Source organism: Calonectris borealis, chromosome 13, assembly GCF_964195595.1.
Source record: "Calonectris borealis chromosome 13, bCalBor7.hap1.2, whole genome shotgun sequence".
In the NCBI taxonomy this organism is placed as follows: Eukaryota; Metazoa; Chordata; class Aves; order Procellariiformes; family Procellariidae; genus Calonectris; species Calonectris borealis.
This window is the reverse complement of record NC_134324.1, coordinates 16,421,263-16,439,857: the sequence shown is the minus strand read 5'-3', so window position 1 is coordinate 16,439,857 and position 18,595 is coordinate 16,421,263. Positions and strand designations below refer to the sequence as shown.

Sequence of the window (18,595 nt, the reverse complement as noted above, 5' to 3'; positions counted from 1 at the left end):
TGCTGACCAAACACCGGCATCTGGTGGGCTAGCGCTTGTCACTGCCCGTCTGCGCTCAGCCGTGGTGGGGTGCGCGTGTCGTGGGCCCGGTGAGGGTGTGTCCCATTTGTCTTCCTCCTGAGGTCTGCGATAATACAGAAATCCTGTCATTCTAGTTTATGAGAAAAAGCTTTGCAATCCCAGGAGCGCTTCCACGGAAAGAAGACACTTATAAATACACAAAAACTCAGCAGGATTTAGTTTTCTGTAAAAGAAAACATGACTGTGACATATTGCCTGAGAGTGAGGAATCATTTTTCTTTGATGCAAAATTGCTTAGTCTTAGAAATAACACTCATACGCAATTTTGTGCAGATAGGACCTGGGTTTTAAAATTACATCAACCTAGCTTTTAATTTTGCAGGTGTAAATTGCACCTGCAAATCATTTTGTCTGCAAAGTGCAGCATTTCACATTTTATTTCCTGATTTCCTATGGCTTACTTAACCGATGTCAGTTAGTTATTTCGATATACAGCTTTGCAGGCACTACTATTTCAGGAACAAAATTGCAGTCTCAAAGCTTCAAACCCATTTCGGAACATTTGATGGAAGCGAGGAGTTAGGATGTCTCGCCAATCCACTGTTCATACAAATCTTTTGATACTATCCTCCAGTACAAGATTAGTGTTGGTTATCATGGCAAAACATTGCATCTATGGCATCTGTTGAGCAACTTGATCTAACCAAGCCAAGAAACTGTGCAGTTTACAGCAAGATTCCTGGTTGAGTTTCTAATATACGTTCTTGTGAACCACATTTTGTCAGTCTCAGTATCAAGTTTGCTCTTTTAATAGCTTTATTCCCTATTGCCTCCCTTTTCCTAGCTTTGTTTTCAAAAACTAGCCACTTACCTAGTCTAAAATTACCAGTTGTCTGTTGCTTAATAACGATTGTGGGGTGTGGGCGTTTCACTAGCAAAGCGCGTGTACGTACGTAGGCACACGCGCAGTCAAAGCCCTGGGAGAGTTCCTCCCCACCACCGTAGAAGATTACATTTTAAATACGAAGCCTCTGCATGCTTTTTGGGAGGTAGCTGAGGTATAGTTAACTCAGCTACAGTAGGAGTTTTAAAAACTAGGCATTTCGCAGTAAAAAGCCTTTTTTTTTAAAAAAAAAAAAAAAAGCAAGACAGCGCATACAGCTTTAGTTTCTTGGCAGCCACATACAGGCTGCCAGATTGATGTACTGAAACCCAGAGTTTTGTCTTTACCCCAAGGTGAGCCGGAACGTGTGGGGTGGGGAGGTGGGGACAGTGCCAGCTACCCAGCGCCTTGCTTCCCCAGCACGCGCCAGCCCCGCGCTGCAGGACGAGGGGGTGTTCTGGTTAGGTCACCCCGGGCTGAGGCTTCCTAGAAGAGGAGGCTTGAGGGGCAGCAACGCCTGTTGAACAGGAGTTGGATGGAGACTCCTACCGTAGTGTGCTCTGACAGCAGAGGTCTGCCAGCATTGCCGCTCACTTTGTGCTGAAGGGGGAAATTCGGTTAACTTTGGAGCGTGGAAGGGTATGGGTCTGGTAACACATCCCCAGGCTTCACCTTGGTAGTTCTGTATCTCTGAAGGGTTGGCGCATGAGTGAAAGCGAGTACTCAAGCCCAGTTGGTATACGCCTAATTTGTTACTGTATACATAGTTTGCATACATGTTTCACTTACAGTCTTTTGTTATTTTACCAGGGTCGCCATGTTAAGACTGGGCAGCTAGCAGCAATCAAAGTGATGAATGTTACTGAGGTGAGTGCAAAACCAAAAATGAAAAAGTTGCTGTAAAGGTGCAAGGAAAAAGAAATAATCGGATCATGAGAAGGTGGATAGCTTCTGAAAGACGATCCAGTGGTATAAATTACGGTTGCTGAGTACCGGTTTGTGTTTTATGAAGTACTGAGAGGTGTTAATACAACCAGATTTTTCAGTTGTTCCTGACCAACGGTGACAAAGCAATAAGGGAATGCATTGCCATATATTTTGATGGTCTATAATAACAAAGAGGAGAACTCTCTTCCTACGTATTTCTAGTTGATTATCTATTTCCAGAGATAGCAAGTAAAAGATTTCCTGCAGCTCTGTGCTGCCCCTGCTGTGTTTCATCACATCTTCTCCCCTCGCGTGCCAGCCATTCCTCAGAGCAGCTACCCTGACAGCTAGCCAGCAGGAACATGTTAGAGATGCAAATGTAGCGCTTTTTTATTGTTATTTGACAGATGAGAGAAGGAGACAGTTTAATTGGCACTGTCCCTGCTCATATTTATAAAGTGGTGTCAGTGCTGGAACAGGGTGTCGAAAAAGTTGCTAAGTGTTGGGTTTTGTTTCTCCTGTTAAGAGCGCAGCCAGAAGCGAAGCGGCTTGCCTCCTTGAGGTCGTACTGGCCTGAGCCCCAGAGGGGCTGGGGAGACTCCCTGCTTCCTCTTCTCGAGTTTACTGGAAGTCTGTGCTGTGGTAGGGTGCACCTCGTCTCACAGAAGACCAGCTCCCCATTCTGTCACTCTGGCGGTGTAGATACGGAGTACGAAACTCCCAGATAAAGCGTCTTGCGATATTGTGGAAGGGTTATCGCCCGCAATAAAAAAACAGGGCCAAGTCCTCTGGGCCAAGTCTGCCAGTGGCACATCTACACATGGTGTTTTGGGCAAGCATAAGCAAGCCTTGCCTGCATTTTCGTGTGTCTTTTGATTGTCTTGGAAGACAGCAGAACAAGTTGGTGTCTGCCTGGGCCTTGTCACGTAGAGCAAGTCCAGGACAGTTCTCTCTGCTGATGGTGTAGGAATCCAGCCCTGTGCAGCAAGTGGTCTGAATTGCACATTGCTTTTTTGAACTTAGATGCTGCTGTAATGCTTTTACAAAGCATATCCAAGGGCTGATTTGGCTGTGGCCGCTATCTTGTAAAAACACATGCGTAACTGAATTGCCAGTTTTGCTCTTCTCTGTACCCAGAGGAGGGTGCGTTTTTTAAATGAGCGCTACATTAGATTGGTGGAATTTTTGCTTTTAGCTCTACAGCTACATATGTCACCAGGTGCTTTGGCTTTAAAAAATGGCAGTCACCAAACATAAGGCTGCTGGATTTTGGAAGGGAGAGGGGGTAGGGTTTGGGTCGCAGACAGATTCCTGAGAGCAGAGCACCTCTGTGCGTTGGCAGAGGAGCTGACAGGACAGATCCTGCAGGGACTCAGGAGTGATCCAGAGCTTCTGTATGGACTGCTTTCACGCTTTGCTGGGTCATTCAACAGTGCGTGAGGGCTGGCGAAAGATGTCACTTGTGAGCCGTCATGTTAACACCAGTGACAGTCCCTTCCTTGATGAAACAATTGAAGCAAAAACTGCAGGAAGGGAACCTTGGAAAGATTTCCTTCCCTTTGCTATACATAACACGGTCTCCTTTGTATGTAAGCAACAAACTGTGGCATCCAGTAATGCCTGCTTGCTTGGAAACAAAATTTAAATGGAGGACAACCTTGTGGTCCAGCTTCAGGAATTCAAGTTGATAGACTTGCATGATTCTGGGAACAAAAACCAGCTGGTTAGGTCTGATTTGCTGTTTCCTTGCAGGCTAGAGAGCCAACATCATACTGGGGAACCTGTCCCATCGCTTGAGGGGCAATGATAACAGATCATGCTGTTTTCACATTGAGTCACTTAATACGAAAGCAGTCGTGACGGTTTGAGAGTTGAGTGGTGAGCATGTTGGTGCAGCCACCTGGAGGGGTTTTCCCTGGTGCTCTTCTCCCACTAAACCCTGAAAAAATCCAGTTCAGCTGTACTTGAGTGTGTCTGCTTTCTGACCTAGGTGCAGGGTGAGCGCAAGGCTTTCTGCTGTTATTTCCCCTTTCTTAATGCGGGGTTGGCTGTGTTCCTGCTGCTAGGGCGCAGGCTGGCAGGCCTGGATGCAGTCCTCCGCTTTATCCCTGGTTTCCTCGCCGGTGCCTCTGCGGGATGTTGGGAGACCGGTGCAGGACTGATTCAGGCGGTTGCTGCCAGTAGCTGCCGGTTCCTCCTGCAGCTCTCTGCTCTGCCCTGGGCTTGTCCTCTCCTCAGCCACCACATCTCACAGCTCGGTGTGGTAAGATAAACCCCCAGTGCTTTCAGCGCAGCGGGCCGGGGACGGCTGCGTGCGGCGGCGGGGCGGGGTTGGCAGCTGCGGTCCTGAGCCCTTCAGACACCTCGGTGCACATTCCCAGAGCGCTCGGGGTGAGCCACGTGGCTGCAAGAAATAGGGTTACTGCTGGCCTCCTGAGCGGGTATGTCTGGCCAGGGACCGTGCTGCTGGTCTCCTGTAGCGCAGAGTAGATGGTGGTTGAAGCCAGTGCATTCCTGCTCTGCAGCTGCAGTAGGTAGGAGCGTGGGTACGGCCGAGGCTGATGCTGTACGTGTCCAGGGCATCTCTGAAGCTCAGTTCTCCTGTAAAATAGCAATAGCTTTTCTCTGCTTCAATGCATTTGGTTACTGAAGCTTCTCACAGCAGTAGTGGGTCCTAACTGTAATGCAGAAATCCTTTCAATCTCCAGAATTTCAGTGTCATAAATTCAGAGCCTGTCAAGGATTCACTATTTCCCTCGCATTGTTAGTCTGCTCAGGTTTAAGTTATTTTCTGATCCTTTGGTCCTGGAAAGCTAGCTTGAGGCATTAAATAAAGTCTTCAAAATATTGAAATCCTCGTCTCCAGTGTCCTGCCTATAAATTGCACCTGAGAGCAAACTCACATGGAGTTTGGCTTGTGAGAAATGGAAGCTGTCGTAGTAAACCTGCTTGAGTAGACAGGAGGCTCCTATTCCCTGTGGCCATTTTCATCTTTGGGAGGTTATATGAGCTGATTAATGCTGCACAGGGAACAGTTTTCTTAGGGAGTGAAAATTTCATGTGGTAGAAAACAGGAAGATTAAAAACATAAAATCAAGACAAATGCAGTCTTTTTCCCTTCACCCGTCTCCAAAAAAAGTGGAGAAGAGCCGAATGCCTGGATTGGCCTTGTGGTTTGTGTACCTGCTTAGGGCACTCCCCGGTTCAAGCCTCCAGTAGATCTCTCTCATTCGAAGTGGGGCAGTTCCAGTGGCTGAGTTTGACAGAGCCCCGTGCCAGCGTGGGCTGGTGGTGGTTTGGTCACTAACCTGCTCGGTAATAGGTCACTGTTGTCTGACTTGGGAGAGGATAGGACTGAACAAGGATATCTCGTATCCTAGGGGCCTGAGCTACTTCCTTGCTACGTGGATATTCTGCAGTGGGGGTCTCTCCCCCAACATCATGTTCTCATCACCAGAAAATCCAGCCTAAGAAGTCTTTCAGCTAACGTTTCATCATAACCAGTACATCTCTGCCAAAAGATTTTGTTTCACTAAATCTAGTTTTTTTTTTTTCCAGCAAGAAATCATTTCATCAGCTGTGATTGTTCAGCTCTAAGATCTGGGGCACACCAAGCGCTGAGCAAATCTGCCCTTCGCTGTCATGAGCTGCAGCCCGGGGCTGGTTTCTTAAGAGCGGCAGCAGGATGCTGTGGTCATTGCGGGATCCTCTGGACATCTGTCAGGAAGTGCTGCCGTGCCGTGTTTCGGGGGGAGCAGGGGGAGCCCTTTGAAATGGTTGAAGGGGAGCTGATGGCAACGTGCGCTCGTGTGCCTCTCCACGCAGGCTCTGCTTCCTGTTGTCTGACGTGCCAAGCAAGCAGAGTGCTTGCAAAAGGATTGGATTCTTGCTGCTTTTCTCTTCAGCTTTCGGTGCAGGTGATCAAAGAGCTCTTCTGCAGCAGGTTATTCTCTGTCTGTCCTTGTTTTCAGTCTTTCCAGAGAGCAAAATAACATTTAAATGAGAAACTTGTCATTAGAACTGCCCCAGTACTAAGGGGTCTCTTGGTGGAGCATTTATCAGCTGATGATGTTGTTTCCTTTTGAGGTCAGAGGCGTGTGCTTTCTAGTTCTTTGATTCCTAATGTCATCGCGGATAGGCCCACATCTTCAAAAATAGCCTTTGATCATGAACCTGTCATCTTTGTGCATGCAGCCATCTGTGCCCAGAAACACATTGGTTTGTGAAAGCAAACAGCTTTTTGTACCTGCACATCTGCGAGCTTGTTTCCTTTTCTTAAGCAGCATGATTTATGAGCAGGTTTCTAGACCCCTGGGAGATGTGGCTGATGGTAACACTGACAAGAAGGGTGGTGGAAAGTGGAAATCCTGAGCATGTGCATGCACTGAAAAGTTGAGGGTGCTTTTGTCCCCAGTCACCCTGCTTGAAGGATGTGTGTGGCACTGAGACTTAGCAAGTCCAGCTTCAGTTCCTGGCTGGGCCTCAGACATGGTCCGTGGGGCAGAATTGAATCATAGAATCATAGAATCATACAGGTTGGAAAAGACCTCTAAGATCATCGTGTCCAACCGTCAACCCATGCCCACTACACCATGTCCCTAAGGGCCTCATCTACCCGTCTTTTAAATACCTCCAGGGATGGTGACTCCACCACTTCCCTGGGCAGCCTGTTCCAAGGCCTGACCACTCTTTCAGTAAAGAAATTTCTCCTAATGTCCAATCTAAACCTCCCTTGGTGCAACTTGAGGCCATTTCCTCTTGTCCTATCGCTGGTTACTTGGCAGAAGAGACCAACACCCACCTCGCTACAACCTCCTTTCAGGTAGTTGTAGAGCGCGATGAGGTCTCCCCTCAGCCTCCTCTTCTCCAGGCTAAACAACCCCAGTTCCCTCAGCCGCTCCTCATAAGACTTGTGCTCCAGGCCCTTCACCAGCTTCGTTGCCCTCCTCTGGACACGCTCCAGCACCTCCATGTCCTTCTTGTAGTGAGGGGCCCAGAACTGAACACAGGATTCGAGGTGCGGCCTCACCAGTGCCGAGTACAGGGGCACGATCACCTCCCTGGCTCCTGCTGGCCACGCTATTTCTGATACAGGCCAGGATGCCGTTGGCCTTCTTGGCCACCTGGGCACACTGCCGGCTCATGTTCAGCCGGCTGTCAACCAGCACCCCCAGGTCCTTTTCCTCTGGGCAGCTCACATTTACCCTTCTGCCTTGGCTTCTCCATGTGAAATAGAGTAATTTTTCCAAAACTCACTCAAGCACTGGGAAGACAGAGTACTTCTTGTCTGTGAAATGCCCGCCTGCTGTCCTGTATAGCCCTTTACCTTACAGACTGGCTGATATTTGAAGTCACATCTCTTTCTGTGGAGGATGCAAGTGTTTGGCTCAGAGGGTTTCTGCTCGGCAGTGGTGGGGCTCAGCAGGGAAGCCCACTGTCCAGTCTAAGCAGTGTCTTCCCAAGGCGCTCATCCTGTACCTGGGCAGCGTACAGCAGTGTGCGAGCACTGGTAACTGCCTCTACGGACAAGGATGGGCAAGGGAAGAAGAGGCAGGTGCAGGGAGGGAGCAGGTTGCAGCCTTCTGGGTAAATAGATAAGGACACGAGATAAAGCAGGAATTGGATCATCTTGCTGGTAATGGGAGAGGAGCGTCACACATGCAGCTACGCTTTGCTCTTGCCAGTGGGTGTGGAAGAGCTTACCTGGTGTTCCAGCTGCGTTCACAAACAGGCACATGCTTATCTTTGTTTTAAAAACATGGAGGCAAGATTGCAGAGGAATAGAAAGTGCTCAGATAAGAGCTGTGCCAGCACGGTTCCAACATCCAGTAAATTAATTGGGCAAAGGAAGAAGAGCTGAAAAAGAGGCACCAGCTCTGAGGAAGTGGTTGAGGTCTGCCAGCTCCCCGGGGGGAAGTTTGTGAAAGCTGCTGGTGCTGAGGGCATAGCAGGGAAGCTCTTCAGTCGGGCTCCACCAGTGCAAAGGGCATGCAGATGGGCAGAGTTAAAAAAAAAACCCAAACCCTTAAGATCTGAAGAGATCTTAAGTAATTTGGGGAAGGCCCTTACCAAAGATTAATGTTGCCTCTTCACATGTTTGGTTGCCCTCGCAGAAGGAGTGGGGAGGATGCAGGAGGGACAGCAAGGGGAGGAAAGGAATCCTCCCTGTTTGTCCCGCTTTCTGCCCTTCTTCCCTAAAGATCCGTTACCAGAAACTCGTACCAGTGACAGGACCTTTGTGGTCAGGTCCGGGATGGTGGTTCCCATCTCCTTATTCTCTGCCTCCTTCTCCTCACCTGCCTGCTTCCAGCCTTTCACGTGCACTGTTTGGAGTCCCACTGTTTCCTCCCCCAGAAAGCATCAGCGCAAGCTCTCAGCTCCCTTTGGTTGTGCCCCGGCCATGTGCAGACAGAAATGGGACCTTGCTCACGGAGGATTTCCTGCATGCTGTCTGGGAGTCAGCTCTGATTTCTCTCGGACACCCCAGGTGCTGCACCGGGCTCCTCCTTACCCTCGCTAATTAAGCCATACAACATCCAGGGCTGTATCAGGCTGAGGGTTAAGGGTCCTCCTTTCTCCTTAATTGCAAACAAAAGATAAATGAAATATCTAGTGAATGTGTGCAGCTTGAGAGCCTGTGTTCAACAAAGGGGCTGTTCTGAAACCTGAAGTAGCTCATTTTGCCTCAAGTGGAGTTACTTTACATTTCCCATTTCCTAAAGCTTAAGACGATTAGGCTTTGGTCTGGTAACGTGTCTCCTGTGGATTGATGTTACTGGGGAAAACTTACTGGTCCCTTCTGTTCTGTTGGGAATGATTTTTGTGCGGTCAGGTTTAATAAGAAGCATCATATGCATTTGCTTGAGGGAATTTGGCTTCAGCCTGTCAGGCTTTAATGTTTTGCTACAGGTAGAAAGGGCAACGCAGCTGGTTTTGTAAGCAGTCTGTTGTGATGGTTAAAGGAATGCTTCGGTGGCAAAGCTACCGGAAAATAGTGGAGAAGTGCAGAAAAATGTCCTGTGGGGCTGAGCTGTTCTTGCTGCCTCTTTTTTTTCCCTTCAGCTAGTAAGTGCTGATTGGGAAAAATTTGTCTTGCAGCAAGGTAAATTAATTTTCAGCGTTGTCATACTCCTTTTAACCGATACAAGGGTACCTTGCAGCACTCATTTCCTAGTAAAGCAAATGAGACAGCAAAATCCACATGCGTTTCACTGGGTATTGTGCACCATTCTCTTGGTGGCAACATAGCAAGCAGGCTAGCTCTGAGAGGACCTCTTCAGATCAGGCAGTTCTCTCTGAAAAAGGGCATTTCCTTCTAATGTAATATTAAAACTGGCGTTTCCATTAGTTGTCTTATTGTGCACGGTGCTGTACCGGGCAGAAGAGAAGGCCTGCCCTGAAGAGACTGAAACAAAGACAGTGGGAAAACAGAGCTGGCTAGTGCTGGAAGGAGATGTCTAGGGGTGTGCTAGCCCCCAGCACGCCAGAGACTTAACTGATGGCTTGATGTTAGGAGGGGGGAAAAAACTCCATGGTGCAGGTGGGGTAGCCTCACAGCTGGGAGGGAGCAGATCCTAACCCTGCGCTGGCTCTGGAGTTTGATTTGTTGCCTCCTTCTTGGCTTTGATTTCCTCCCGGCAAGACCCTCCACGGGACTGGGAAGACAAATTGGCTGATGTGTGCACTAAGTGCTTTTCCAAGTACTTAAGTAATGGAGTGTTAGGAATATTTTTATTTTTGTTTGGATCTGGTTAATTTTTCCAAGACTAAATTACTGCATACAGAAACCCCAATGGGGAAGTAGTGGGTCCTGTCTAAGGCCCCTGAGGAGTCAATGAGATCGTTATACCCAAATGGGGACATTTTTGATTCTTTAGGTCAAACCCTAGCAATTCCTTGTTTTAGGCCGATGGTCGTTGGTTTAAGAGCCTGTCCTTCAGTTGCAGTCTCATAATCACAGGATGACTCAGGGGGGAGGGAGCCTCAGGAGGTCTCTGGTCCGACCTCCTGCTCAAAGCAGGGTCAGCTATGGGATCAAACCAGGTTGCTCAGGGCTGGTTCCAGCTGGGGGTTGAAAGCCCCCGAAGACAGGGGTTGTCCTGCAGCTCTGGGCAGCCCTGGAGCTCAGTGATCTCTGGTCCCCTAAGGAGCCTTCTGCTCTCTTTTGCTGCAGAATGAAGAGGAGGAAATCAAGCTGGAGATAAATATGCTAAAAAAGTACTCCCATCACCGGAATATCGCTACATATTATGGTGCATTTGTAAAGAAAAGTCCTGCAGGCCAAGACGATCAGCTCTGGGTAAGTATTTAGTGTCATTTCTGTTCATCAGATTTACAGCTCCTTTCTTTAGGGCTCCAGTATGCTTGGCTTGGACTCTGTCTCAGAGAAACTCTCAAGTCATTGTTCTGAAGAATAACGTATAAAAGAGAAAAATTGTTCCCCCCTACACGTCTTCCATCCCCTGTGATTTCCTTTGAGGATGGGCATAAAGTTGTGACTTGGGCTGTCATTCTGATTTGCTGTTCGAGGGTTTTTTTTTTTCCCAAATTAAACATTTCTGTACTTTTTTTTTTTTTTTAATGAAAGTGAAGGAGAGCTTGTCCTCTTCCCCTCCTCTCTTTTCTTGTTGCTTTCCTCTCCTTTTTTCAGTTGGAAAATAAAAAAGGGAACAGAGGAATTGGCAATAAAGCAAAGAAGAAAAATGAATCCTCCGATTTTTTTGGCTGCAAGATTTTTGAAGCTCTGCAGCAAAATGAGAAATTTCAAATTTTGAAAAAATTTCCATGTTTTTCAGTACTATTAGCTCTTGTTTTTCTGATTTTGTAGTTTCTAAAAAAAAAAAAAAAATGTACCCGTAACCTGCAATAGGAGAGGAGCACTATTGAGGTTTTTTATTTATTCAGCAATGTGTGTGACTCAGGAAATGTGATTTTATGTCACTTGGCATCCGGGAAGGTCGCATGTAGTTTGCCACACCTTGATTGTGGTGGAGTGGGTGTTTGCACATGGTGTCTGCTGGCAACCCTGTCCGCGCTGCGGTAAAGGTGTATTGCGTTTGTCTTCCTGCAGTTGGTGATGGAGTACTGTGGTGCGGGCTCTGTCACTGACCTGGTAAAGAAGACAAAAGGGAACTGTTTCAAGGAAGATTGGATCGCATACATCTGCAGAGAGGTTCTCAGGGTGAGTCCTGCCAACGGAGCTTTGTTGCTCATTTGCGACAAAAAGGCCTTCCTTTGGTCGCTAACATAGGTCACTAATGAGCATTATTGTTTAAAGGTTTTGATCGTGGGGCTCATGGGCTGTGGTCCTTGAGTTCAGAAGAGCCCAAAGAGCCAGACCGATAGCTGCTTGACATCCCATTTTTTTGTAGTTAATCCCATTTTCTGTATGAAGAACAGAAAATTCCTGATTCCTATGGCAAATAGTCATCTTCTGAAAGTCCAGATTCTGGGCATCTAGAAAAGTAAATACATTTTCAGTAAGTCTGTCCTCCACATCGGGAGATCTTACTGCTCATTGCTTCAGCTGTTCACGCTGTGTAAGATCTTTCTGTTCATAATTCCTTTACCTGCACTCAGGGGCCTCTTTTCTGCACTATTAGGAGCAATGTTGACTAAAAAGTGTTCCACAATCTCAAAGGTGGCCCTGCTGGGGCAATATTCCCCAAGACAATTCTTGGGGCTATATTTCATTCTATGCAGGCTTAGGGCTTTTTTTTGTTTGTTTTGTTTTTTGGGTTTTTTGTTTGTTTGTTTGTTCCTGGAAAGTACAGAGGATAAAGCAATTCCCAAGTGTAATCTAGTGAACTAGCCTGGGGGAAGAAAAAAATGTTGGAACCTGTCATTCTAAATTCAAAACCCATTACAGAGTTACTGATCCGTCCTCCTTGTAATGGAGTTTTACTTCTTTTCTAAATAATGGTAAGATAAATGTGTATTCTGGGAGCTGGAATTCAAATGGCATGCCAAAGTAGTGCTTGAATAGGGGTAAATCTTTGCTTCTGGAGCAGAGGAGTTGAGAAGCGTGCTCAGTAGAGAACGTTGGCCATCTTAAAAGGATTTGGCATTAGACTGCAGATTGTAATAGCTATAGCTGGAGAGTGTGGGGAGAGCTCGTCTGCAAAAAAAAAAAAAAATCTTAATGGTCTGGTCAGGTTGATCTTCCTATGTGTGGCTATAATATCTATTAAAGCAACTGATGTTAAAACATGTGGTTTACACTCATGCAACTGAAAACTGTAACAGCATGCTGGTATAAAACAAGAGATTGGATTTAATCATGCTTGTTTCAAAACAGAATGACCCAGTCGCATATGGATTGACAATGTTTCCTTCTGGAAAATTTAGAAGCTGGGTGGAAGCTCTGTTTGAAGCCATTAATATTACAGAGGCTAAGAATTTTGTGTGAAGCATCCCCTGGCTTACTAGAATGTATTCTTTCAGTGTGTTCCTTTATATTTATGCTATTTTAACCACGGACAATTTTGGAACAAAGGAGGAGACAGAATATTGCAAATATTAGCTGAATGAAAACAAGATTTGCTGCATTCAAAAAGAGGTCTGACATGGTATTTTGAACTTTCTGTGGTCCATTTACCATTGAACACGGTTTGCTGAATGCAGAATTTAAGCCTCTGTGGCCAGCGAGCTGCTGTCTCTGGTCCTCATACAGAGCATTCTGCATTGCTCTTTCCCTCTTTTGCTTGCTTTTAACACGTAGTATAAGGAGGCATCCCTTGATTCTGAGACAGAAGTTTAAAATATTGCTACCTTGTTCTCTTCACACTTGACTTCAGAGGTGCTCCACTACTGTCAGGCCTGTGGGTGAAGAGGACAATCAAATTTGCGGTTGCTGTCCTCTCTCCTCCCAGAAACCAGGGTCTTCATGTTGCTAATAACGTCTAAAGGACTTTCCCTATGAATAAAGTCTGAGAAGGGTAAAAGTGTAAAGGCAACAATGCCAACAATGCCACGCTCTTTATAATGATAGGAAGAAAGAATAAGGAAAGTCTGGTTTTCTTCTAGGGCTTGGCACATCTTCATGCTCACCATGTCATCCATCGAGATATTAAAGGACAGAATGTTCTTCTCACAGAAAATGCAGAAGTAAAACTGGGTAAGTTTCCTTAAATGTGCACTAGAAACCTGTTCGTAAAAAATTTAAGATTTCCATCTTGTCTCGGAAAGAACCTTCAGTAATCTAAGAGCAACAAATATGTCAAGTAGCACTAATGCTTGTGTTTATAAGGTGTCTGTCATGTAGAAAGAACTGAAAATGTGACATGTTCTGCAAGGATGTCACACTCAGCCTGTGGGGAATACAGCTACTTCTGGGCAGTCAAACACAGAACCTGTCTAGTAAGTCACAGCACCATCAGGCCTTCACAGCAGATCCTGGCATGCCAAGCGTTCCAAATTAAAAAAGTTGGGGGAATAAATTATGCGAATCTATTTCTCTAAGGGAAGTGGTCGTAGAGATTTTCATAAATCTGTCAACAGGTGAAATTACTCATGCGTAAGGGCTACCACTGAAGAGTAGCTCTTACTAGTAGTCATCTCTCAAAAATGTCGGAGAGTTTACTTATTTCCTGTTCTAGCTGTGACATGTCAGTGTTGACAACTTCTGACTTCCTAAGACTAAACTCAAGGACATATCTCTCTTGAGCAGGGGCTGTCTTTCATGTTTTGGGGAGACATCACAGAGAACACGTGGCAATGATTTAAAGGAGCAGTCTCAAGGAGAGCACTTCTCTTATTTGGGATGATCTTTATGCTCCCTATCTCTTTAATTGAAAGTATTCACTGTAGAGTTGGAGAACAAAAATAATCATGGCCTGTGGATGTGGGATAGGATGTTTGGCTGGAGCAAAAGTAAAAATAAGTACTTTAAATCTCATTATGGTTTAACCTTATGGCGAAATCCTGGCTTCACTGAAGTCAAAGGGAGTTTTGCTGTTGTATTAAATGAAGGCAGGGTTTTGCTTGTATCTCTCAAAGATATGTACTAGTTTTTAACTGTTCCCTCTTAAAACTGGCAAGATGAGGGGGTTTGTGTGTATTTACGGTCTTGCATAGTTACTAGTCCCACCATTCTTCACATGGTTGACAAGAAAGTTAAATCTTTCTAACTCTGGGTAAAAATGAAACAGATCTACTAAATACAACAATTTAAAAAAAAAAAAAAGTTGTTTCCAGAGAGATTTAGCTCGTTTGTCTTAAAGTAAAGAAGCTAGAAACCCAAGAGATCCTCAGTCCAGTTCCATTCCACTTCAGTGTAAGTGTGCACACTTCCCCTCAGAAGCACAGAGTGCAAGATGATCCCAAAGGTCAGGTACAACTTATTGTTGGAGAAGGTTTGCTAAACAGGCACATTAAATTATAGTGGTACAAATGACTGAGGTTTGCAGATGATCTGCAATGAGGTACATAAGTGAGAAGCTCTGCTCCTTGATGGTAACCATCGGGCTGTCTCCTTTCAGTCCTTTCTTTTCCCTATTACTTTGTCTTCTCTGTGAGTAGCACTCAAGTGCTATGCCCTGTGGATCCAATTAGTGTATCTTAGAGGTTTGTTCAAAGAAAAATACAGTCACGTAATTATTGGTTGTATGGGCCCATCTTCACGTCTGAATAAAACCATTTTGCTGTACAATCCTGATGAAAGTAACACCCTTTTCAGCACAAAGAGCAGCACACGATTCTCTCGTTATAATGAGTCTAAGACCAGAATAAACTAGTATACTCTCCAGCTTGTTCTAAGGTAGTGTATGAATGTAAGGAAGGAGTTATTCCAAACACCTCGAAATGAAGTGATATGATATTTATTTCCAGCTTTCACAAATGGCCATATTAGACTCATCCAAATTTGCCTTGCCCGTAGATACTATTTTTCTTTTCAGATACTAGTAAAAAATCATAGAATCATAGAATCATTAAGGTTGGAAAAGACCTCTAAGATCATCGTGTCCAACCGTCAATCCAACACCACCATGCCCACTAAACCATGTCCCTAAGTGCCTCATCTACACGTCTTTTAAACACCTCCAGGGATGGTGACTCCACCACTTCCCTGGGCAGCCTGTTCCAAGGCCTGACCACTCTTTCAGTAAAGAAATTTTTCCTAATGTCCAGTCTAAACCTCCCTTGGTGCAACTTGAGGCCATTTCCTCTCGTCCTATCGCTGTTACTTGGCAGAAGAGACCGACCCCCACCTCGCTACAACCTCCTTTCAGGTAGTTGTAGAGCGCGATGAGGTCTCCCCTCAGCCTCCTCTTCTCCAGGCTAAACAACCCCAGTTCCCTCAGCTGCTCCCCATCAGACTTGTGCTCCAGGCCCTTCACCAGCTTCGTTGCCCTCCTCTGGACACGCTCCAGCACCTCCATGTCCTTCTTGTAGTGAGGGACCCAGAACTGAACACAGTATTCGAGTTTATTCTGTAATGTCTTCCTAGAGCAATTCCTGTCTGCTGTAACCTGCCTGGCAGATTTAGCCTGCTGTTTATTTGATCCTTCTGTCAAAAAGAAAAAAAAAAGGCAGTTAAATTTCAACTATTGGACAAGATGTACTGGAGGAACTCAGATTTGATATGCATTGTAGCCCAAAGGTTTGGTATTCTGAACAGTTTGAAAGTAACCAAGCAAACACTCTGCCACGTGGATACAACGCTTTATTAATTTCTTTACCTCTGCTTGGCTTTTCAGTGGATTTTGGTGTAAGCGCTCAACTGGATAGGACTATTGGGAGAAGAAACACGTTTATTGGCACACCGTATTGGATGGCGCCTGAGGTCATTGCTTGCGAGGAGAACCCAGACTCTACCTATGATTACAGAGTAAGTGTTACAACTCTGCATAAGGTAGCAAAACGTGCAGGTTATTGCTGAAATCCTGCTCAAGTGCTGCATTTGAAAAGTTCAGACTTCCTTCCTTTTAAACTGCATAATATTATAACTGTACAAATAGAAGTATTTGTAATATGTGGGTGGTGGCTCTTTTTAAGAGTGGAGTTTGGTTATGAATATTTTTTTGTGAATTGTTAATACATGAAATACACTTTCATGAACTTCTGTGCCAAAAAACCCAACTAATATATGGAGGTTGCAGGTCAGGATAGAAAAGAAAGGAAGAGGTAAATTTGGAAGGAATACTTGAAATAGTGTAATACTAATATGACAAGCTACTGCTCTCCTCTGTGATAGAGCTGTTTTACTCTGTACTCAGCTGTGAAACCTGTGTTAATTGGCAATAATTAGTATCACTTCACTCACTTATGAGCATGTGACTGCAAGAAGTTTCCCATCCCAGAATGATTTCTGGTCATTCGCAGGTGGCTGAGGTGAGAAGGCACAGAATTCCGTGTATTTCAGCTTGTGCCCATTGCCTCTTGTGCTGTCTCTGGGCACCACTCAGAAGTCTGGCTTGGTCTTCTTTACTCCCCTCCCATCAGGAACTTGTACACATGTATGAGATCCCCCGGAGCCTTCTCTTCTCCAGGCTAAACAGTTCCATCTCTCTCAGCCCAGAGCCTCCCAGCTCCAATCCCTTAAACATCTTTGTGGCCCTTCGCTGTACCCACTCCAGTATGTCCATGACTTCCTTGTACTGGCGAGCCCAAGAACAGCTGTCAAGCACTTTTTCTTGTTCTCCTCTTAACTCTTATAATATGCTGATACTGTTCCAAAGAGACTCGCAAAGCTTATTCTTTGTCCTCTGGCCTCTTTCCAGCAGTGTTGTCATTTGTCTGTCTACACTTATCATGCAGGGTGGTTTTCCAGGGATGGCTTTCTGAGCAGCCACCTTCTGAGTGACCTTCGGTCACTCTCTTGGTTCAGGTGCTCTCTTGGTTGCCACTTTGCACCTCTCATTCTAATTGTGGCTTCAGAAATATTTATTAGAAGAACTTCTTATTGCTTCTATTTTCTAGTGATTCAGAGGCTGTGATTCTCCCTTTTTGTGACTTTCTGTGCTGCACTGGCAGAGTGAGGTCACGTTGTGTGATTGTCAGTCATGACCAAAGAATGTTCTTGGATTTTATTTTATTTTTCATACCATGTAAATCTTCTACTGAAACCTCAAGAAATTAATCTTTTGTCTTCGTTCCCTGTCCCCGGTCGATTGCCTTTTCAGAATGTGTACTTTTCAGAAGATATAAGCATTAGGAACATGCACCCCTAATTCCTGAGGTTTCTTTGCCTTCGGTAATAGTCACAGTTCATCTGCATGCATTTATGTTTGCTTCCGAATAGATTCTGCAGATGGTAGTTTAAAACTGATCGGTGGAGGGTTTTGGAAGCACTTGTGCAGACAGTGCTGTGACTCAGAAGGTGGCATGGGGCCGGTCTTTTCTACAGAGATTTATAGCTGATATGGTGAGGAAAGGAGCAGGAAGCCACTCTGTAACTGTTCCAGCTCTGATTAAAAAAAAAAAAAGGATTATAACAAACGAGTAAAAATATATAGGCGTAAATATGTATATACACACACTGACCTTTACAAACACTGCTGTCATCCTCCTTTCCACCCGTCTGCCTCTCATGCTTTGAAGCTCCAAACCAAAATTCTTGGTACTCTGGTTGTTTCTCCCATTGTCCCCAAAACCTGGGGTACTACCCCTAGAAGACACTTCTAATTTTCAATCATTTACTTAAAAACAAGTCAGGATTGTGAATCTATTAAATTCCCACCAGTTTTGTTGTCAAATCCCTCCACAAACTATGATGCAAACTGGTTTTCAGCTTGTGTAAAGCAGTTCAGAGCAGCTAGACTGAAAAGGGTCTGTTGATAAAGTCAAATTTAGTTAGAGTGCCAGGCTGGGTATGAGCTGCTATTCCTTAATGGTATATTGCTTCTAATCTTTGAAGGTTTGTCTTCTGTCGCTCCCTTTTTAACAGATAGTTTTAGAGAAGCCCTGCAAGTTGGTTTGGTCACGTGCCTGTCATTTGGCTACACTTAGACACAAAAAATAGTAAAATAATGCACATGATTAATGAAGTGGAAACCTGTGAAGTTTTTGCAGTCACTGGTAGTGTTTCCAATTTACCTTCCATGATCAAAACCTGGCTCTTTGCATCCAGATAAGCTGATAAAGGAAACTCCATTCAAAGTTAACTGAGCTGAACATATACTGCGGCGTAAATCTGACTGCATGATGTGCTCTCCTTTCATGTGCCCAAAAACATATGACTGGAGACTCTGGAGACAGAAGAAGTCAGACCCCAAGGCCTGACTATAATTTCTGTTCCATCAGTGTAGAAACTCAGCAATAACTGCTCTGAAATAAGCATTAAGACCAAGAATGTTTTTGGCCAGGAGCAGGGGGGTGAGACACTGCTGTCTCTCACTGCCTTATGAAAACAGGTTAAAACATTTAAGACATATATTTAACTGGTGCCTGCTATATTCTGGCTCTTGTTTTTTGAAAGCAGAAGGTCTGCGTTTTGGGGCTGGCTGCTTAAATGATGAATCAGCTGTTCAGAGCTGCATGGGAAATGGGAAGCTTCTGGCTATTAGCACATTTCCTAAAAGCTCAGTAGGGAATGGGAGGGAGCAGAATGTATGTCACTCCAACTAAAACGACCTGATCCAGGAGAAATCTGGTGAAACTGTAAAAACAAACAAAAAAACCCCAAAACCAAAAACCCAAAAGAAAACAAAAAAAAAAAAGCTTGAATGCTGCAAGTTGCAATGTGCAATGTTTCTTTTCCTGCAGAGTGACCTATGGTCTCTGGGAATCACTGCTATTGAAATGGCCGAAGGAGCTCCTCGTAAG

The 18,595-nt window shown here is 45.2% G+C and overlaps 1 protein-coding gene across 3 annotated transcripts in view; it reads left to right on the top strand.

The window, feature by feature from the left end:
• NRK (Nik related kinase) overlaps positions 1-18,595 on the top strand; it is a 107,272-nt gene that overhangs the window by 33,124 nt on the left and 55,553 nt on the right. For all 3 annotated transcript variants that reach the window (XR_012675580.1, XM_075162333.1, XM_075162332.1), the window contains exons 3-8: positions 1,715-1,771; positions 10,005-10,130; positions 10,902-11,012; positions 12,857-12,947; positions 15,529-15,659; positions 18,536-18,590. Coding sequence is in view for 2 of the 3 variants with exons in the window: in XM_075162333.1 (XP_075018434.1) it covers positions 1,715-1,771; positions 10,005-10,130; positions 10,902-11,012; positions 12,857-12,947; positions 15,529-15,659; positions 18,536-18,590 (571 nt within the window). In the remaining variant the exon portion in view is untranslated. The remainder of the gene's footprint in view (positions 1-1,714; positions 1,772-10,004; positions 10,131-10,901; positions 11,013-12,856; positions 12,948-15,528; positions 15,660-18,535; positions 18,591-18,595) is intronic.